The 20,310-nt window shown below is 57.7% G+C and overlaps 1 protein-coding gene across 4 annotated transcripts; it reads left to right on the forward strand.

Moving 5' to 3' along the window:
• Positions 1–4,317: 4,317 nt before the first annotated feature.
• GTF3C5 (general transcription factor IIIC subunit 5) lies at positions 4,318–19,773 on the forward strand. 4 transcript variants are annotated; one of them, XM_022578320.2, is made up of 11 exons: positions 4,320–4,712; positions 7,287–7,506; positions 8,757–8,955; positions 12,815–13,010; positions 14,134–14,238; positions 15,458–15,572; positions 15,989–16,069; positions 16,251–16,348; positions 17,344–17,426; positions 18,109–18,251; positions 19,042–19,773. In XM_022578320.2, exons 1-11 carry the CDS (start codon positions 4,566–4,568, stop codon positions 19,320–19,322), a joined length of 1,668 nt encoding a protein of 555 aa, XP_022434028.2. In that variant the 5' UTR covers positions 4,320–4,565; the 3' UTR covers positions 19,323–19,773. The 4 variants fall into 4 exon arrangements, with proteins under 4 accessions (XP_089770071.1, XP_022434030.2, XP_022434028.2 ...); XM_022578321.2 differs by having other exon boundaries at positions 4,321–4,712; positions 19,147–19,773; XM_089913945.1 differs by lacking the exon at positions 15,989–16,069 and having other exon boundaries at positions 4,318–4,712.
• The last annotated feature ends 537 nt before the right edge of the window (positions 19,774–20,310 follow it).

Raw genomic sequence — 20,310 nt, forward strand, 5'->3', positions numbered from 1 at the left:
TAGGGACCCCCATTCAGCACACGACACCCCCTTAGGCTGCCTTTTTTCTTAGCACATATAATACACAGCATGCCAGGTGTGAGAACTATGTACGTGTTTGTTACCTGTCTCCCTTCTTGCGGAGGGACCTACTGCCTGGTGCATGGTGGAGACTCAGAAGGTTTTTGTTGAACGATTGATGAATGGAACTAACGTTTGGCTTCGTATTTGACCACACTGGGTCCTCTCTTACAATCCCAAGATAGAAATAACCTGTTTCGCCTTGATGATGAGAGCTTTATATATCTAATACCTCCTACCCCCGCATTCCTCCCCAGCACTCACGCGTGCCATGTGAAAGAAAACATTGAAGCAGGCATAACCTTTCAAACCGTGTGGGCCAGTCTCCAGACACCCCAGTGAGGACCAGTGGGTGAAGCAGGCCGTCCCCGCCGAGGGCAAGGCAGAAACTCCACTTGGGGTGGCCAGACTCAAAGCTTCGAGATGGCAAAGCTCTCGCAAGGCTTAGACGGATGCCAAGATTCAGCCTGAGACCCAAGAGGAGAGAGCCGGCTCCTCTGCCTGTCGCGGCGGAGGGTCTCTGAGCCGGGGAAGGGCAGCTCAGCCACCACAGTGGACAGTGGAAGGCGCACCCTTCGGTGTCTCGTGCCGGGGTCCCCACCTTCTCCTGAGCAGCAAACACTGGTCACCAACACCCAGGTCTCTTTTGGCGGTTGCATCTCTCCTGGGTGGGAGTGGTATGCACCAGCCGCCCCTGGCCCCCACCCCAATCCAGACCACAGGAGGTGGCGAGAGCTGCAGAGACCCCAAGCCCTTCTGTCCAAAGGGATGAACACTCCCACTGCAGGAGGACGAGGGTGGGGAAGGATGCCCGGAAACCGGGCAGGGAAAGACCCCCTCACTGTGCAAATATTAAGTGTCATTGTTACCTGCTCCCAATGCTGTGATGTTTGGGGAAAGTCCCAGCTGCTTCTTTAACTGGGTTCCTGAACCTTCCTGGCCTCCCTTTCCTCCCAGCCCGGCCTCACCGCCCTACTCCTGTCTCTGACCTCACCACCTTGGATCCCAGGTAGGACAAAGTCTTTGCCCTCAGGAAACTGCAGCTCTGGTGGAAGAGAAATAACAAAGAAATAAAACAGCGCTGCAGGGCTTCCCTGGTGGCGCAGTGGTTGGGAGTCCGCCTGTCGATGCAGGGGACGCGGGTTCGTGCCCCGGTCCGGGAGGATCCCGCGTGCCGCGGAGCGGCTGGGCCCGTGAGCCATGGCCGCTGAGCCTGCGCGTCCGGAGCCTGTGCTCCGCAGCGGGAGAGGCCGCAGCGGTGAGAGGCCCGCGTACCGCAAAAAAAAAAAAAATTAAAAAAAAAAAACACAGCACTACAGATTGTGTGGCAGGATGAGTTTGGATGTCAGGGGCGCAGAGGGTGACACCAAACTCTCCACGCAAGGTGACCTCTACATGGAACCCTGAAGGATGCTGAGGGGTCAGCCAAGTGGTGGGATGGGAATTGGTGGGGGAGTCACTGGAGACAAAGCCAGAGTGAGATTTCATCCTAGAGAGATCACTTTTGCTTCCATAAGGAGAACAGATGAGAGCAGACAAAACTAAAAAGGATCATTGGATTGGGGGCTAGAGGTTGGTCAGGACCTCAGTGGACACCCTAAGGCTGTGGGTAGTTTAGAATCAGCTTTGCAGGTTCAGAAACTCAATTCCTTTCATACCCAGAGGTAAGAGTGTCATATTTAGCAAATAAAAATATACCTAGCTAAGTTGGAATTTCAGATAAATAACGAACAAATAATTATTATACGTATGTCCCCAACATTATGTATGTATCCAGTCTAATTTAACTGTGTATCCAATATTTCATCAGTCACTCTACCAACGGTGACAGCCCTCAGGACTGACTCATGTGTACCAAACTCACAGGGGGATGATATAAACACACCAATTTATTAATTTACAATTGTGGGCAGGGGTAAAAATATACTTCTGTTATTCAGATTCTCCTTTCTGGAAAATTAAACCAACCCAGAATACTGTTTGGTGAGCATGGAATGACAGCAAAGGACATGAGAAGTTTAAAAGGACATTTCATCTCAAGGCATGGAAAACCCTGGAGAATTATCCTGGCCTCACAGCATAGAATCTTCTTTGATGGTAGAATATGCAAGTTCCCACAGGAGAAGGCCGGTCAGGGACTGCTAAGCCTTCATGTCCAGCCTCCTCTGGCCCGTCCTCCACGTGCTCTCAGAGGGGCCTTCTTTTCAAAGTCTCGGGGCTCCCAGCCAATGACATATATCTCATACTCAGATTACACACTTTTCTTTTAAAAATGTATTTCGCGGTCTTTGCATCCATTTATTTGGCCTTCTTAAATCCATCTAGAATAATGAGGTAATCTCGATTCAGAAATCACTTCGGAAACTTGGGGTACCCATATCCAAGGGGGTCCCTTGCTCTTACTGATTTTTATCCCATGACATCCTCAAATCCGATCCCTTCTTTCTTTTTTTTTTTTAGTTGTGGCATGCATGCAGGATCTAGTTCCCCAACCAGGGCTTGAACCCAGGCCCCCTGCATTGGGAGTGCGGAGTCTTAACCACTGGACCACCAGGGAAGTCCCCAGTCCCTTCTTTCCATCCTCACTGCCACTTCCCTGACCCCAGGCAGCATCTTTTACGTGGATTATGCAGCCTCTCTGTTGGTTTATCTGAATCCACTTTTGCCTTTTCTGGTCTATTCTCTACACAACAGCCACATAGAGTCTTTTAAATGCATAAATCAGATTCTGGCACTCCCTGCATAAAACCCTTCAAAGGCTCTCCATTGCACTCAGAAAAAGCCCATCCGTTAGGTACATCCTTTTTAGGTCTGGCCTACGTCGACCTCTGACCCTTCATCTCCCCCTACTTCACTCCCTATAGTTTTGTTCCTGGTGAACTTAAGGTTCTTTTTTCATCACGAAAGAATTCAGAGACGAAGCAGGGAGGTTAAGAAAGTAAAGTGAGAATTTATTTAAGCAAGAATACCGTCTCAGAGGGAAAGCGAGCAGACAGGTGAAGAGCTGCTGCCCGGGGTTTCTTTGGCAAGCCAGTTATGAAGGGCATACAAAGGAAGGGGCGGAATATTCACTGGGGAAGGAGGAGTTCGGGGTTCGTATTCCCTGATTTTCATCCCAGCTCCACCTTCCCGAGGGTAGGAGGGATTTTTGTCCTTATTTAGCTTAGATGAGAATTGTCATGGCGTCGGTGCATGATGGGTACTTCTGTGAGGCTAATTTTATTGTAATGAGGGCATAATGAGCAACAGGTTACATTTGGACGCAAGAGATTCCCGCCTTTCCTCATCTTTCTTTGTATGCTTCCAGGACACTTATCACTCAGAAGGTGTGGTTTCCTGTCAGTCTGGAGGTTCCTGTTTTCCTTTGTCTGCCCATGGACCCCCTGCCACCTGGCCCCTGCCCTTCTTTCTCTTCTCATACCTAGCTACCTGCCTGCTGTTAACAGTTTTGCCTTCCGTCATTTCCTAGAATGGCCCCGGTCCCTCCTTTTAGGGTCTTCCACAGCCGCTCACTTAATGCTTCTCTCCTGTTAGGTTCTGAGTAGTGCCCAGCACACAGCAGGCGCTAAATAACTGTCTAAGAAACGAAGGACAACACCCGCATTCTGCCCCGAGCTCTCACCGGGGGAGGGGGGCGCTCCCGGTTTTCCGTGTGTGGAGGTGGGCGAGCATTCAAAGCACAACTCCCAGGAGTTCCCTGATCGTCTAGTGGTTAGGATTCCGGGCTTTCGCTGCCCAGCTGCGGGGGGTTCAATCTCAGGTCGGGGAACTGAGATCCCGCATAGCCCGCGGCGTGGCCAAAAAAAAAAAAAAAAAAAAAAAAGATTCAAAGTGAAATTCCCTTGCGCTCCCCATTTCCAGATTAAACTCCTCCTGGCCTCCGTGCTGGGGCGGCCAGCAGGAGTGGGGGGGAGGGGCGAGCCCCCAAGAAACCGCTCCGGCTGACCCAGCGTCAGGAAACCATTTCTGGGACCTCAGCACGCAAAAAGACAGGCCGGAAGTCTACCTCGAGCCCGCCCTCGAGCTGTCATTGGGTGGGATCCGAGGAAGGGGAGGAGACCCGGCCTAGTCCTGGTTCTTTATTGACTAAAAACCTATGCAGGCGGAAGGAGGGGGCTGAAACTTCGCTTCCTTCTGACTCTTCATTGGCTAAAAAGTTCGGCGTGTCCCTCGGGTTCTCATTGGCTAAAAGAGTAGGCGTGTCTTACAAGCCTCCAGGCCCCTCGCGGGTTGGTAGAAGAAACAGGTCCCTACCCCGCCCCTCGAGTTCCATCCCTCCTCGTTTTAAACACGAAGTTGAGGGACGGGCTGTCGTTTACCCCGAGCCTCGGGGCCTCACCTCGGGGGTGTGCTCCCAGAGGCCTTCGAGCCTCGCGGAACTCAGGGATTTAGACAAACGCGAGCGGGGAGGAAGCCCGGAACGATTCCTTAGCGGAACAGATCAGGCTAGGCCTCTAGGAGCTTGGGGAGGGACGGCCCGCGGCGGGCCCGACGAGACTGGCAGAATGGCGGCGGCAGATTGGGGTCCGGGGGTCGCCGTCCCCGTGGAGCTGCGGCGCGAGCGGCACATAGTGTGTGTGGAGTACCCGGGCGTGGTGCGCGACGTGTCCAAGATGCTGCAGACCCTGGGCGGCGAGGAAGGCGTCTCCCGGGTGAGGAGCGGGGAGTCTCCGGGGACCACAGGGGAGGTCTGAGTCGTTTGACTACGGCCGAGGGGCGGGACTACCCTGGGATGTGAGGTTTCCTTGGCAACGGAGCTCGAGGTCGGCTCTGGAGCGGCCAGTGGGCGGGGATTTGCTTCAAGACCCGCCGGGCGTGGAAGTTAGTTTAGCCCTGGGATCAGAGGGGAGAGGGTGTCCATTCCATCCTATCATTACTGCCATGAAAAGAGCTCAGTTGCACCGACCCCCCCCCCCCCGCTCCCCAGGATGTGCTGGGCTGCCACATCCTCATTTCACAGAGCAGAAAACTGAGGTATGGGGAGATTAAGAACCGTTGACCTACAATGAGAGGGGGAGGAAGGATTATGTTATTAGTGTTAAAAGTAGTAATAGCTAACAATTTATTCTGTACCAGCTACATTTCTACGTGCTTTACTTACATTCAATTCGCATTAGAACCCTGCCAGGTAGGAACTGTCATTGTCCCAGTTTTACAAGGAAACCGAATCAGCTTGTTCAAGTTCACCCAGCAAACAGTGGAGCTGGGATGAATTCTTACCTTGTGCAAAGCTCTATGTAAGTGACTTACATGCACCAGATCTTGAAGTGTCTCTTCTTTAGAGAGTCCTTCCTTGACTGCCCTTACTAAAGTGGCTGCTAGCAGCTAACCTCTAATTCCAATCTGAAATTATGTTTTAATGTGTTTATTGTCTGTCTTGGACCTTTGGCTCTGAGGCTGTAAACTGTATGAGAACGGGACCTCCTGTGGTCCTAATATCCATAACGGTGCCTGCTTCTAAAATACTCGTCAAAATGCATGATTGAATCTTCACGACAATCTAGTGAGTTAGGTACCATTATTATTCCCATTTTTCTAATAGAGACACAGGAAGAAAGGTTGGGTCAGACATTATTATTCCCATTTTTCTAATAGAGACACAGGAAGAAAGGTTGGGTCAGACATTATTATTCCCATTTTTCTAATAGAGACACAGGAAGAAAGGTTGGGTCAGACATTATTATTCCCATTTTTCTAATAGAGACACAGGAAGAAAGGTTGGGTCAGACATTATTATTCCCATTTTTCTAATAGAGACACAGGAAGAAAGGTTGGGTCAGACAAGCCCTTACATGGTACAGTGGGATTTTGAACGTATGCACATCTCCCTCTGAAGTCTGAACTCTTAATTCTGCTTCCTCATCCTTTATGAATACTGGAAAACCTTGAACCTGTCATTAAGCACAGGAGGCCAGTAGAGGCCCAGTCAGTCATGTTTTCTTCTTTTATCCTGACTTACTTTACGGCGGCATTGACCAGGACCCTTACTCCTGCTAACGCCAGGGATGTTTGGACACAGTTACAGTGGGACCCCTTTGGGAAGAGACTGGTCATTCACTCATTCCATTCCTGCTTCTTGTGCACCTCCTCTGTGCCAGCCCCACATCTGGGGTCATTCCCAGCACAGCAGTCTCATAGACCTGTTTCCTGACAATAGGGGCTCTTTTTTTTTTTTTTTTTTTTTTCTGCGGTACGCGGGCCTCTCACTGTTGTGGCCTCTCCCGCCGCGGAGCACAGGCTCCAGACGCACAGACCCAGCGGCCATGGCTCACGGGCCCAGCCGCTCCACGGCATGTGGGATCCTCCCGGACCGGGGCATGAACTCGCGTCCCCTGCATCGGCAGGCGGACTCTCAACCACTGCGCCACCAGGGAAGAGGGGCTCTTTTTAACCTTCTTTCCCTAGATGCTTCCTGAGCACCTGCTGAGGGCCAGGTTGTGTCCTGGGTGTTGGGGAGCCAGCAGACCAGCAAGTAGATGACCTTGGCCTAGTTAACATTGTTGGTGCTGCCACACGCTCACAGCTGACACTTACTGTGCCCCTCTTACCGCATGTGGGACAAGCATTCCTCTATCAATTACACATTACCATGATTTAGGTGCCAGGCTAAGTGCTTTACATATATTTCCATTTATTCATTGTAACAATCCGATGACTAGGTACTGTTAGTATGTCCATTTTAAGGAGAAGGAATCAAGGTGTGGAAAGGATGAGTCACACTAGTCAGGGCCAAAGTGCTTGTTATTTGTTGGTTTCATCTCCTTTGGACCTCGAAACTTTTGTATATATGAGGGTGAATGCCAGGACCCTTTGGGGTGGGTAGTTCCCAGAGAAGAAGCCCTAGACAAGTCATTCAACTCCCACCCAGGCTCTCCACGGCAGACACGGGGGTGACACCTCCGTGAAGTGCTCCCAGAAGAGTAGGTGGTTACCCGCACTGACCTGTCACTCGAGAGACGATGGCTTTACTTAACTGACAGTCACTGTCTCCAACTTTACAACCTCTTAGAAGGAAGAGACTGTCTTCATTTTCCCTACCAGATAAAAGCTAAGATACTTGGGTTTGAAAAATGAGTCTTTTGGGAATTAAAAGCTCAGAACGAAACGGAAAAATCCTCCTGGCCCTTCCCTGGCCACCTGGGTCGCCGTCGGGCTTTCACTGAGGGAGGAGCTGCCGGCTGCTTTGCTGCCCCCTGCTTCACTCTGTCTCCTTTGACCTCCCGCAGATCTATGCAGACCCCACTAAGAGGCTGGAGCTGTACTTCCGGCCCAAGGACCCCTACTGCCACCCCGTGTGTGCCAACCGCTTCAGTGCCAGCAGCCTGCTGCTCCGGATCAAGAGGAAGATGAGGCGGCAGAGGGGGGCGCCGGGGCCTGAGGCTCCCCCCAAGGTCACGTTCGACATAGAGAGCCTTGGCATCGTCTCCACCGTTTACAAATTTCAAGGTAACTGCAAAATGCATTCTTACCGCACTGGGTTATTTCAGGGCCTGCGTCCCTCGTGCCTGCAGGAGCTGCATGGGTCATCCGCATGGTGAAGGGGGCCCGGATATGCCCAGGTGTGAGGGGAGTGGCAGAGCGCAGGCCCTGTCCAGGAGGCCCTGCTCGTTGCTGCTCGGTTTTCTGCATTCTTAAGAGAAGCTGGAATTCTCTGAGAAATCGCATTGTTAAAGCCGCTTTATGGGGCCAAGTTAAACTGGTCCACAGGCCTCCAGTTTTCAGCCCCACCCCCGCCCTCGTGTTTGGGGATCTTCTTGGTTTTTACTGCTGCTTGTCTTGCCGACCCTCTGAAGCCTCCCCAGATCACCTCAGCCCCTTGGAACCTTATGTCCTTTGAACTCTCAGCCAACTGGATGTCTCCCGTGGGGTCCTCAATCGAGTTTGCTCCCCACAGGGAACCCCTGGGAGGAGGTGCTAAGGCGTGGGGTGGAGTGGGGGAGTTGTGCCTGCCTCAGCCTCCCTCGGTCTCCCTGTCTGTGCAGTGGGAGCCCGGAGTTCCTCAGACCCTCGTGGAAATTCAGAGAGATGATGCCCGTGTGCCGGTTCGCACACACGTATGGTACTTGGCGAATTACTAACAAGCCTCAAGAGTATCTGTAGTTGCGGCTGCAGTTCTAAGATAGAAACTGAAGAGAATAAAGACCATAAAGGAGGAGGGGGATAGAAAGTGTAACAGGGCCTGGGATCCCACAAGTGGGGCATTTGGAACGTCCATCATTCTGGTGGAAAGTGGTATTCACCAAAGCGGGCCGTCAGTCCCGGGACGAGGCTTCCCAAGTGATCCGTTACTTCCTCTCTCTAATTGAGCCAGCACCTCACCACTCAGTGTGTCCCAGCCTAGCAGCACGGGCCTCACCTGGGAGCTTGTTAGAAATGCAGCACCTCAGCGTCTGCACTTAGCAAGATCCCAGGTGAGTCACGTGCACTGTACAGTGTAAGAAGCGCTGACCTAGACTTTATCCTCACATACCAGGTAACTCCCCGACCCCCCAAAGTAGTATTTATCCAAGCGACTGGGCTGAGTTCCCAGAAGCGACTCGGACTTATTGTTTTGGGTCCTGCTACCATTGCCCGGCAGCCTCCCCTGCGAGGCCCGCTCAGCGCACCCGAGAAGACTCGGGTGCTGGTGCGCGGCAGCTGCCAGGGCCTGGGCGGGTGCACTAGTGTGTCCGCCGTCTGTCTGCCTCTCTTCCCAGGAATGTCCGACTTCCAGTACCTGGCCGTGCACACGGAGGCGGGTGGCAGGCACATGTCCATGTACAGCAAGGTGCTCATGGTCAAGCCCGAGAAGGAGAATTTCTTCCACCAGGAGCTGCCGCTCTACATCCCCCCGCCCATCTTCTCCAGGCTAGACACCCCGGTGGACTACTCCTACCGCCCAGAGACACAGCACCGGTAAGGACCTCCCTGTGGCCGCCGCCCCGCAGCATCGGGGCTCAGGGCAAGGGCCCTGCGCTCAGAGGGCTGAACTCTTCCACTCACGGGTCAGGTGGCCGGCTTTACTCAGGCCCGTGGCCCCAGCAACAGAGCAGCTGGTGACAAGGAGCCCTGACCAGGGGTGTCAGGAACCAGCCCTGGTCCCCGCGCCCCACCCGGAGGCCTTGCTCAGGGCTGTCCTCACACCACAGAGTGTGAATCAGGATGTTGCCTTTGAACTTAGACCCCTCCGCAAAAGCGTGTACCTTGAGGTGTGGAGAGACAGACACCCCCTGCCGCAGGAGCCCTGGGAACGAGGTCGATATTTTTTGGAGAGCAACCTGGCAGAATCTATTACAGTTTTAAATGTTCTTTCCTGACGTCCAGGCGGCCTGTAGGAATTTATCCCACAGTGACTGTCGCCTCTGTGCCCAAAGATACACTGACAAGAACGTTTTCTGGTTGGTTGTGGGCAGTAGCGAGAAGCTGAGAGGGCCTGGTGTGGTGAGAGAGCCCGGGTGGGCGGGCGCCCGTGTTCAGGTCCTGGACCTGTGATCCCACATCACAGGCCGGGCAGGTGAGCCCCGACCTCCCGCGCCAGCCTCCCCGCCTGTAACGGGGGTGATAATAATAGTAACAGTACTGCCTCCTCGGCATTGTTAGAGGGCTGAATGACTGAGGCTTTTGGAAATACTCAGAACACTGAGTGCTGGGCAGAGTTTGATAAAGTGGAAAAGTGAGTGACCGGTCCACTAATAGGGATGACGTAGCTAATTAAACGACGGCCTGTCTGTGCCAAGGAAGACCGCACAGCCTTTAAGGAAGCGGGCTCCATGGGCCGACGTGGCTCGTGTCCAGAAAGCTTGCTAGGAAAAGCAGGTGTTAGAGCAGACTCTGTGCTATAAAAGTAAACTGGGTGATAATGGAAGCCTGGAAAGATGGGGAAGTTTGGGCCCAGAGCAGTTATCTGCAGGGGGGCGGGAGGGCGAGAAGCTTCTCTTCCCTCATCAAGTATTTCCATCAACGAGTACTGACCGCCTGTCGGGACCCCAGGCTCCCCTTGGAGCCAGTGTCAGTGGGGACGTGACAGGCGGCTCTGTGCAGGGCTGGGGGCTGGGGAGCCGGTGGAGCCCCAGTGAAGGATGAGTGGGCGATGGGAGCCTGCGGGCAGGTGTGTGTCTTAAAGGAGGTAAGTGGGGAGTGGGCTGTCATGCACAGTGAGTGGGGTGCGGGAGGGTCCTCGGGGGAGCTGACCTTTGAAACAGACCTGTGTGATGACAGAGCCGGGCAGGTGAAGATCCGGGGAGAACGTTCCAGACCAGGGGGCTGGCACATGCAAAGGAACAGTCGGGGGTGTTGCCCCCGAAGCGCAGAGAGCTGAGAGAGGGGTGGGGTGAGGGTCGCACGGACCCCAGAAAGGAGCTTAGATTTTATGCTAAGGAGAAAGGTGTATTGTCCCCTTCCTTTAAAAAATATATCCGGGGGAGTTCCGAAAGGAGAGAGGAACGTGTGACGGACGCCCACTTACGTCACCAGCCTCAACTTTCTGCTGCTGGTTTCACCTCCCACCACCTCCACCCCCAGCATCACAGCGCATCTTCCAGAAACAAGTGTGTGTCTCTAACTGGGAAGGACTTGGTTTATTTTAACGTAGCCATAGTGCTGTCATCAGAACGAGCAAACGTTAACAGTGTCCTTCGCGTCATCCAGGGCCCAGTCCTCGCTCCGTTTCCCCGTTGCCTCAAAAGTAAGTCGAGAGCCAGACAAGGGTCGATGTCTCTCAGGCCAGTTGAGTCCATAATGCCACCCCCTCACACCCTTTTTCTGATAGCAGGAGTAAATTGTGCTTGTTAGAAAAGACCAGACGTTATAGAAATGTATAACTGCAAGGAATCGGTTCCATTCCCTCCCTGCTGAAAACCCTAGTGTGTGCAGTTTTCTGTGCGTATGTTATACTCATTATGAGAGTTTCAAATTTTTTAAATGTACATGTTTCTGAAATTTGAAACTTATTTTTCCCCCACAAGCATTTTACTCTTACAGTCAGAAACAAAAATATGTAGAAGAAGGAACTAGAGGCACCCGTCCCCCGCCCCGCATTGCCGGCCCTGATGCTGGATGGCAGCGTCAGAGTCACTTCTCCGTCCTGTAGGGCCAGCAAACAGCTGTCTCCCAGCCTCTGGGAGGGGGACAGGGGTGGAGGGCCGGCTGCCCTTGAACCCACAGGCCCTGTTTTTCTCCCATGTCGTTTATCGATTTTCGAGCGCGTGGAAGGAACCTGCCTTTTCTCCCAGGGCTGCCATCGATTTTTCTGCTCTGATGGCCCTCATGGGTACCAAGGACTGGCAGAGAAGGCCTGGCCCCCGCCTTGCTGGCCTTCCTGGGTCCAGGGGGGCTGAGCTTCCTATATGGCCAGTGGGCAGAGGACAGGCTGGGACGCTGGCCTGACGGGGGTCCCCACTCCTCGAGGCAGTTAAGGGGGGAGGGCAGGCGGCCCACGCCCTGCTGCTGCCTGGCCCAGAGGGAGTGCCCGGGGCTTTCCTTCGGGGGTGTCTGGGGCCTCGGGGAGTTGTCTTGGAAAACAGGATCGTGCTCAGGATGGTTTCAAGTGGAGTCATGTTGTTTACAAAAGACACAGGTTTGATCCCGTCTTTGTAACTTTGTTTCCCAATGTGAAAAATCACTTTGTTGTTCTTTATAAATATGCCGATGGTATGTACTCATGTAGAAAATTACGGTAAAATGGAAGCAAATTTAAAAGGTATTAATCACCTGTGTGACATCCAGGACATACTCTGCAATGCACTGCAGAATAATTGAGAGGGTTTGGGGCGGGGCCTGGATGGCGTGAAACTGGCCCTGTGACGGCAGCTGTGGAAGAGGATGGTGGGCTTATGGGGGCTCCTTGTACTGTTCCCCCTGCTTTAGCGAAGCTGTGATGTTCCTGACGTCCCACCTCAGAGGGAAGCGCTCTGAGCCCCCTAGGAATCGTTGACCCTGTGTGCTCTGTGCTAACAGCTGGTGGCAGAGCCCCATCCCCCCCCTTTTGTTTTTGGCCGCACTGTGCGTCTTGCGGGATGGATCTTAGGTCCCTGACCAGGGGTCGAACCCAGGCCCCTTGCAGTGGAAGCTCGCAGTCCTAACCACTGGACCTCCAGGGAGGTCCCCAGAGCTCTTCTTTTAGCCTCTGTGACGAGAGCGTCTGGTAGTATCCGTCCTCCCTTCACCGCGGTATCGTTGAGATGCTTCCGAGCAGGACGGAGGTTAGCGGCCCCGCCAGCCTCCCTGGGCTCAAGTCCCAGCTCCATCACCTCGAGCTCTGGCTCGAGGCAGGTTTCCAACCCCTGTGGCCTCAGTGACTTCATGGGAAATGGGTCCTTCCTCGTAGGATTGTTTCGAGGGTTAGATAAGTGACTTGTGGGCGTCAGTAAGCACAGCTGCGCTCTGGCAGCTGATCGGTGGTTCCCGTGTGGCCGCCCGCGCCCAGCTGATTCCACTGTCCCTGCCCTGATGGGCATCTGGGCTGTTTCCAGCTTTTCACTGGCTGGACGGTGCCGTGCACGACGCGATGCAGGCCTCACGGCAGAGGCCCTTCCCCACACCCCAGCCTCTGGGACTCTTGGCCTGGCCCTGCTTCGGAGCCTCTCTGAGCTGACTCGGACTCGTTGCCCCTTCTTCTCCTGGTCATCAGCCTGAGAACACAGGCGCCTGCCTTCAGTGGCCGGGGCTGAGATCCGCTTCTCACCCAGATTCCAGGGAAACGCACCCACACGTGGGCTGCCCGTGTCCAGCGGGCCCACGCCTGGCGCTCCCGCCCTCAGCAGCTCTCTGCTCCTAGGGAAGGCTACAACAACCCCTCCATCTCCGGGGAGAACCTGATCGGCCTGAGCAGGGCCCGGCGCCCTCACAATGCCATCTTCGTCAACTTCGAGGGGGACGAGGCACCCGAGCAGCCACTAGAGGCTGCGGCCCAGACCTGGAGGAAGGTGTGCACCAACCCCGTGGACCACAAGGTGGAGGAGGAGCTGAGGAAGGTGAGCCCTGCCCCCCTGGCCACACCTTCACTGGCCGCACCTTGTCTTAGGCTCATTTATTAACACATGGGAACTCTTCACCTCCAGATGTGACATCTAAAGCTATGCCAGTGTAAGCCCTGCCCTCCCAGAGTTCAAAGTGCTCCTTAAAACTCATAAGAGATCCCTTTGGGATGGTAAACGTTGTCCACATGTGACCTCGGCGTGGAGCTCCGGGATTCCGGAAGCTTTTGTTCATCCAGCCCTTGGCTGCAACACATCAGATGGGGCACCTGGTGCGCACCAGGCCCGGCGCTTCCTCCCCGTTAGAGCCGGGCTGGACGGGGGCGCTGGGCGGAGGCGGCCTTCTGCCTTACCCGGGCTTGCAGGTTCTGGGAGACCCAGGCCAGGGGACTCTGGTCCTTGTGTCGCCACAGGTGTGGACAGTAGGTTCTCAGCACATCACTGCTGACCAACCCTTGCCTCTGCCCCTGTTGAACTTGACTGTCCCCTTGGTGCGGGACGGGGGTGGGGTGGGATGTTATTTCTTAAGTGGTGGACACCTTGTTATGTTTCTAGCAGTCGCTAGGTCGGGGGGACGTGGGGGCCACTCTCCAAGGCCCCTCGTTGTCATCTGGACACAGCCCAATCTCCCACCTGGCTCGGGGCCGCTCCCACCCTGGCCCTCCCACTCCAGCCCCACTGGCCCTTCACAGCCCTCCCACTGGGAGGGGGTGGGCCGTCCCCTGCGGCCTTCGTCACATCCCGGCTCAGGCCCCTGCCCTCTGGGGCTGCTCAGGGGCCCAGAGCTCCGGCCCGTCCCCCTCCTGGCCCTGCTCTGGCTCCTTTGGTCCTCTGCCTCCCCGCTGCCCTTTGAGCCGCCTAAGGACAGGGACAGCGTCTCTCATGGTCATTTCAGGACCCCCAGGCCCTGCAACCGCACTTGACACGTGCTGGGCGAGCAGGGCGCTTCTGAGGGCGGGACGAGTGGGCGTGCGCAGAGGCCCCTCCCCACCTGCCTGGCCCCTGCTCCCCCCACCCCCACTCCTCTCAGGAAGGTCCTCTGGGGCCAGACCGTGCGGGGAGCCTGGGGCAGGTGGGGAAGCTGCGGGTGCTCTTCTCAGCCTCTGCCTTGACCCTCCAGCTGTTTGAAATCCGCCCCATCTGGTCACGTAACGCTGTCAAGGCCAACATCAGCGTCCACCCCGACAAGCTCAAGGTCTTGCTGCCCTTCATGGCCTATTACATGGTGAGTGCCCGCCCACCGTGCTTCCCACCTGTGCTGTCCTGATCCCTGACGTGCCTCAGAGCCCCAGCAAGGGCAGGCGGCCCTGTCCCAGCAGCTGGAGGATGGCTTCTTAAAGGGATTATACTTTGTTTTTTGTGGTGCGCGGGCCTCTCACTGCTGTGGCCTCTCCCGTTGCGGAGCTCCAGATGCGCAGGGTCAGCGGCCATGGCTCACAGGCCCAGCCGCTCCGCGGCATGTGGGATCTTCCCGGACCGGGGCACGAACCCGTGTCCCCTGCATCGGCAGGCGGACTCTCAACCACTGCGCCACCAGGGAAGCCCGGATTATACATTTTTTAATGGCCTTGTATGGAGAGCTTTCTAAGGACCAGGCCCTGGGTTAAGTGCTATGTGCATAGCATCCTTTCTTCTTCCGTGGGGCATGGCAGCAGGGTTTGGACCTCTGATGTAGAGGCTCGGCTCAGATTGGCGACTTGATGGGCCAAGATCCTACAGCCAGGGAGTGGCAGAGCCCCCTGGGGACCCCGGCCTGTTTGGCTGCAGCGCCTGGGCCCCTAACCACAGTGCCACCTGCCTTCACGCATTCTCCGTGGGTTGAGGGGCGTTCAGTGGGGGTCACATGCGCCTTGGACTCAGTCCAGGAGGGATGGAGATGGGGCTGTCATCACTGAGATTCCCCAAGGTGCTGTGAGGAAGAGCTCCTGCCAGCCAGGGGTCCAACCTGGGGCCTGGGGAGGCAGACGGACAACGTGACCGTGACCGTGATGGCCAGGAGGTGGGAGGCATGAGACGGGCTTATCCCTCCTGGGCTTAGACCCGACATCACAAAGCTGCTGCCTGCCTTTCAGCATTGGCTTTCTGGACACAAGGACCTCGGGAGCACTGTTTGGGGACAGTGCCTCCCATCCATTAGCACAGTTGTGACAGTTCTTGAGCTCTTTCTCTGTGCCGGGTACTGCGGTGAGGGCTTCAGGGGCACCGTCTCATTTAATCCTCACCAAGACGCCATCTGACTGGAAGACCAAGGCTTGGAAAGGCCAAGTGACCTACCCGAGGTGACCGAGCCACACGTGCGAGCTGGGGCGCAGGGTTCCAGAGCCTGTCCCCAACTCATGGGGGTGTGGTGCTGCCCCGTGTGGGCAGCCACCTGGGCCTGCAACTGAGGGGGGCTGGGGATCGGCCTTGACCACACTTCGCACTCCCGCCCTTTCTGTCTCCAGATAACAGGCCCCTGGAGAAGCCTGTGGATTCGATTCGGGTACGACCCCCGAAAACACCCAGACGCCAAGATTTATCAAGTCCTTGACTTCCGAATCCGTTGTGGAATGAAATACGGTAAACAATTACCGAAACCCTTGCTTTCCTTTTCCCTTTATCGTTTTCTGTTTCCAGCGTTCTCTTCTGTAATAAGAATATATCCACGTGGAGAGGATATATTCCCCCCTCGGTGGGACTGTTAGGGACAGAGTAGCGCAGACACGAGGACCCGAGATCTCGTCCTGGCTCCTGTGGTGATGCTCTAGTGGCTACTTACAGCTCCTGTGGTGCAGGCCAGGCATCCCGTCAATCTCCTGTCCCCGGCCCGCGGTGACCCCCCCGCACACAAAGCACCAGGACACGGCGGCTCCTGTCACTCCAGCGGGGGGCCTGAGTCCCCTTCTCAGGAGCCGCCCCAGGGAACCCCGGTGCGCCTGTGGCTGCCAGAAGGGGCTCTGTGCCCACCCCACCTGATGCGCGCCCCCCTCCGGCAGGTTACGCCCCCAGCGACATGCCCGTCAAGGCCAAGCGCAGCACCTACAACTACAGCCTCCCCATCACCGTCAAAAAAACGAGTAAGGGGCTCAGGCTCCCTCTGCGGATCAGGCGCTGGGGAAGATGGGCGTCCGGACGGCGGGATGGGAAGGGGCTTCCCGAGGAGGTCACTCCAGGGCACTGCTGGCCCGCGCACCCCGGGGAGGGAGGGCGGGAGAAACACACCCCCGTATTCCAAACCCTGCCGTGGTCCCTTCGCAGGCAGCCAGCTCGTCACCATGCAAGACCTGAAGCAGGGCCTGGGTCCCTCCGGGTCGGCCAGCGCACGCAAGTTGGCCTCCAACAAGTACAAGCTCAAGGTAGGTGTCCCCTGAGCTGCCTGCCTGGATGAGGGCGCGGGGAGCGGCGGCCCCTCCCTCGGTCAGGCCCAGGACCCCTCACACAGCCCCCAGCCCCGCCTGTGACGCCAGGAGGGGCTCCGACTGAGGCTGCTCTGCCCTCCCTGTGCCTTTACGTGACTCCCACCTCCTGGGACAGCCTCTGGGCATGGGTGCTGGGGACCACCTGGGCACGTCTTAGGGAGGGGCTCAGATGCCAGCAGCCCCGCGTGGCAGCCACAGGGCTGGTGAGCCTCAGGCGCTGTGGGCCTGAAGCCAGAGCGGACCGTCTGCACCCTGGCCGCGGGCTGGCCGCGGGCCTCCCTCACAGGCTCAGGCTCTCGTTAGCACAGGCACGCAGCAGGGGCGGCGACTCCTGGGGCCCTTCCCGTGCCTGGCCGACGTGAGCTGCTCCAGGCTCTGGGGGAGGCTGGCAGGGTGGCCCCCTCCCTGGAGTCACCTGCCTTGTAGAGGGGGTGGGGGCGGCTGTCTCCCAGCAGTGTCAGGTCTCCGCTCCTCAGGGAGGGCCCGGACCCTCGCCAGAGCAGCCGTCCTCCTCCAGGACTCTAAGATAGGCCTTTATCCCCACCTCTGGAACTGGCCTGCAGGGCCACCTAAGATGACCGAGCAGTGGAAGAGAGCCGTGCGGAGGGCCCTGCAGGGAGGCGCCGAGGCAGAGCCCAGCCCCGGCCCCCGGCGCCTCACGGTCCCAGGGCCCAAGGGAGGGCCTGGCTGCTTCAACCACCCCTCGACGCCTGGGGAGTCGCGGCTCGTTTTCTGCACACCGGCTCCCCGGCCTGTGGCCCATCTGCCTCGCCTGAATCTGGGGAGAAGAGCCAGGCCTGCCAGGTCCTGGGAGCAGGATAGGCAGCCGCCCTGGGAGACGCCCCGTGGGAGCCACGGCATGGGGCTCTCCTGCGCCACCCGCCCCCGGGGACGCTCCCTCCGACCTTGCCGTCTCTGCCCTCCTTTGCCAGGACTCGGTCTACATCTTCCGGGAGGGGGCCTTGCCACCATACCGACAGATGTTCTACCAGTTTTGCGACTTGAACGTGGACGAGTACGTACGTGTGGGGCCCTGAGACGCCGAGGTGGGGACCGTGGGACTCGGGGTCAGTGCAAAGAAACCAGCCGGGGACTGAGGTGTTTCCTGCGACTCTTCCACTTCACGTCAGCCTTAATCTCTCAGCGAGAAGGCCGGCCGCCTGGGAGTCCTCTGCCCGGGCTCGCACGGCCCTCGGGAGTGGCTTCCCGGGTGCGCCTCGGGCCGCACCTCTGAGCAGCTGGCTGGGCTGCGCGCAGAGCACAGCGCTGGGCCGGGGTCTTTGCCTTCCTCCTCCTTTGCCCGCATGGGGGTTCCTGACGCGGTCCCCAGGCCCTGGAGTTGATCAGAATCCCAGAAACCTTTAAGCCAGTTGTTCCTAGTGATGTTTAAAAACCTGGGGGATGGGTGCTGGGGTGGGAGGAGGCGGGAGCGTGTTAAACCCAGCCTGGAACCTGGTGAACGCTCAGGCTCTCACCAGGCAAGTGGGCCGCGGCACACGCCCGCCTCGTGTGCAGGGTGGGGATCGGGGCCCCAGCTGGGGGTGGACCGCTTTCTTGACGCCCTTCGTGACCGAGCCCCTCCCTCGGGATGGCGCTCTGAGTGCTGTTTTTCTGAGCACGACCCCAGCTCTGCCAGAACTGCTTCCTGGCACCTGTGGGCAGAGACCCCACCCGGGAACTCCGTCTCCCAACGCCAGGCTGCAGGAGATCATTCACCGCAATGACGGCGCTGAAAGTCTCTGCACAGAGCGGGACGGCTGGTGCCTCCCCAAGACCAGTGACGACCTGAGGGACATGATGTCCCTCATGATCCGGCACACCATCCGCTCCAAGAGGCCTGGTGAGAGTGCTCGGGTGAAGGGAAGCCCTGGGTGCTCTGGGCCCCCCTCTGGGGCCCAAGCAAGTGTCCCTAGTGGACCTGCTCCCCAAGAAATTGCACCCAGGTGGGAGCCTCTTGCCCTGACAGTGGTGGGAGGGGGGCCTTCGGAGCCAGGGCTCAGCCCTGGGGGTTGAAGGCAGGAGACGGGCCCAGAGGGGTGGGGCTGGAACAGAGCCAGTGCTGCCAGGGGGGCCGCCGCTTTATGCCCTGACGTCACCCTGCATCCTCTGGCCACGTGTGGGCACGTTGCTCCTGTCTCCCCTGGGAGGGCAGGGACGGCGGGGCCTGGGCTCCTGTCGCCCGGCACTGCCTGCCCCTCCCCAGGATGAGCATCCCCGCACAGGGTGTGAGCAAGGGGAGTGAGCCCTTGCTGCACTGCAGGTCTGATGGGGCTGGGGGAGAGCAAGCGAAAGGGCCCCTCTCGGGGGTTCCTCCCAGGCTCGGGGAGGGGGCGTCCCAGACCCACCAGCCCCTGTGGAGCTGATGGGAGTAGGGGTTCTCAGCCTCCTTTAGGACACAGCCCCCCTCTGAGAGTCCAGTTGAGAAAAGCACTGACACAGAGCCCTGCACACTTCTGGGGAGTCCACGGGACCCATGAGCTGCCCGAGGCTCCTCCGGGGAAGAGGTTTTCAAGGCCCTTGGCCTCAGTGTTCCCTGAAGTGCTTTTTCAACTGGAGTCCCAGGTGCCCCAGCCATCCTGCTTCCCAAAGCAGCTTCTCTAGAGCTTGAGCCCAGACACCCGTATTTGTAGACAGGCCCCCAGGAGCCGAGGGCCTCTGGCTGAGACCAGCGACAGCTGGTGTGGGTGCACCCAGGAGCCAACGACGGGACACACACGGCCTGTCTTTTGGCCCAGCTCTCTTCTCCAGCACAACCAAAGCTGACGACGGGAAAGAACAGCTGACCTGCGGATCTGGGGACGAGGACGCAGAGGACGCGGAGGACGAGGACGACGAGGACGACGAGGACGACTTCAAGCCGTCGGACGGGAGCGAGAACGAGATGGAGACGGAAGTTCTGGACTACGTGTGATGCAGCCCTGGGCTCCAGGCTGGGCCCCCTGAGCAGGCCTGATGAGGGGCCCAGGACGAGCCGGGCCCTGCTGCTGCCCGCAGAAGCCAGAATGTCCCCAGGCGGCCCCGCTGAGGAAAGCAGCCGGTACGGCCGACCCTGGGTGCCCGGGGCCATCCCGAAGATGGTGCCCCGGCTTTGCACAGCCGCGAGCCAGCCCGGTGTCCCTCGGGCTGAGCCAGCGCCCAGCGCCTCCCTCTGGCCGAGACCAGCAAGCGCTGGAGGTGGAGATGGTGCGGCGGGGGAGGGCCGGCCCTGGCTGCCGCTGAGGCAAAAGGACGGGGCGAGGAGCCTGGTCCGTGGTCACAGGCGGCCAAGTCTGCCATCGTGTCTGGACCCCATCCATTTGGGGTAACCTGGCAAAGGGCAGGCCCAGCTGGAATTGTCCGTATTAAACACATTTTCCCAAGGAGCCTTGGTGTCTCAGTGGGGATGTCAGCCAGAGAGGGGTTTCCTCTTGCCTCTGGGCTTGGGCTCCGCGCTGGACGTCGTTTGTCCCTTCAGTCGTTCATTCAGTGACCTCGGGGTGGGTGATGCGGGGGTGGCTGAGAACAGGCCTGATGCCCCTCGGCAGGTGGGCCAGGTGAGAGCAGCCAGGAGTAACTGCAGCCCCGGGGGGCCCTACAGCCTCACGTTCATCCCTTCCTGTTCCAAACGGATGTGTTCTTGAGAGGCTCACGGGAGACAGACCCTGTCTCAGGGCTGCCTGGTGTGAAACCAGAGGTTTCCAGGGATTGCAGGGTCCCTGGTGGGCTGAACCTGCCCTCCCCGGGGAGTACTCCCCCACACACTGCCTGAGCCAGAGACGAGCCCCGTCACCCACTTCCTCAGCCGGCAGGCTGGGCCACAGGGTGTGACCACAAGCTCCGAAGTCAGACAGAAGCCCCTCCCACGACAGCTCAGAAACCCCAGTGGCTCACAGTTGGCCTGAAGTGGTCAGTCCTGGGAA

This window comes from Delphinapterus leucas, chromosome 6 (genome assembly GCF_059928025.1).
Source record: "Delphinapterus leucas isolate spDelLeu-1000000601 "Yukka" chromosome 6, BTC_Dleu_Yukka2, whole genome shotgun sequence".
NCBI lineage: Eukaryota > Metazoa > Chordata > Mammalia > Artiodactyla > Monodontidae > Delphinapterus > Delphinapterus leucas.

What these genes read in the sequence shown, in the direction of transcription:
- GTF3C5 (XM_022578320.2), top strand. Translation starts at nt 4,566, where the DNA reads ATGGCGGCGGCAGATTGGGGTCCGGGGGTCGCCGTCCCCGTGGAGCTG. An exon ending in GCGAGGAAGGCGTCTCCCGG is followed by an intron (nt 4,713 to 7,286) that starts GTGAGGAGCGGG and finishes GACCTCCCGCAG; the next exon opens with ATCTATGCAGACCCCACTAA. An exon ending in CATCACCGTCAAAAAAACGA is followed by an intron (nt 16,070 to 16,250) that starts GTAAGGGGCTCA and finishes GTCCCTTCGCAG; the next exon opens with GCAGCCAGCTCGTCACCATG.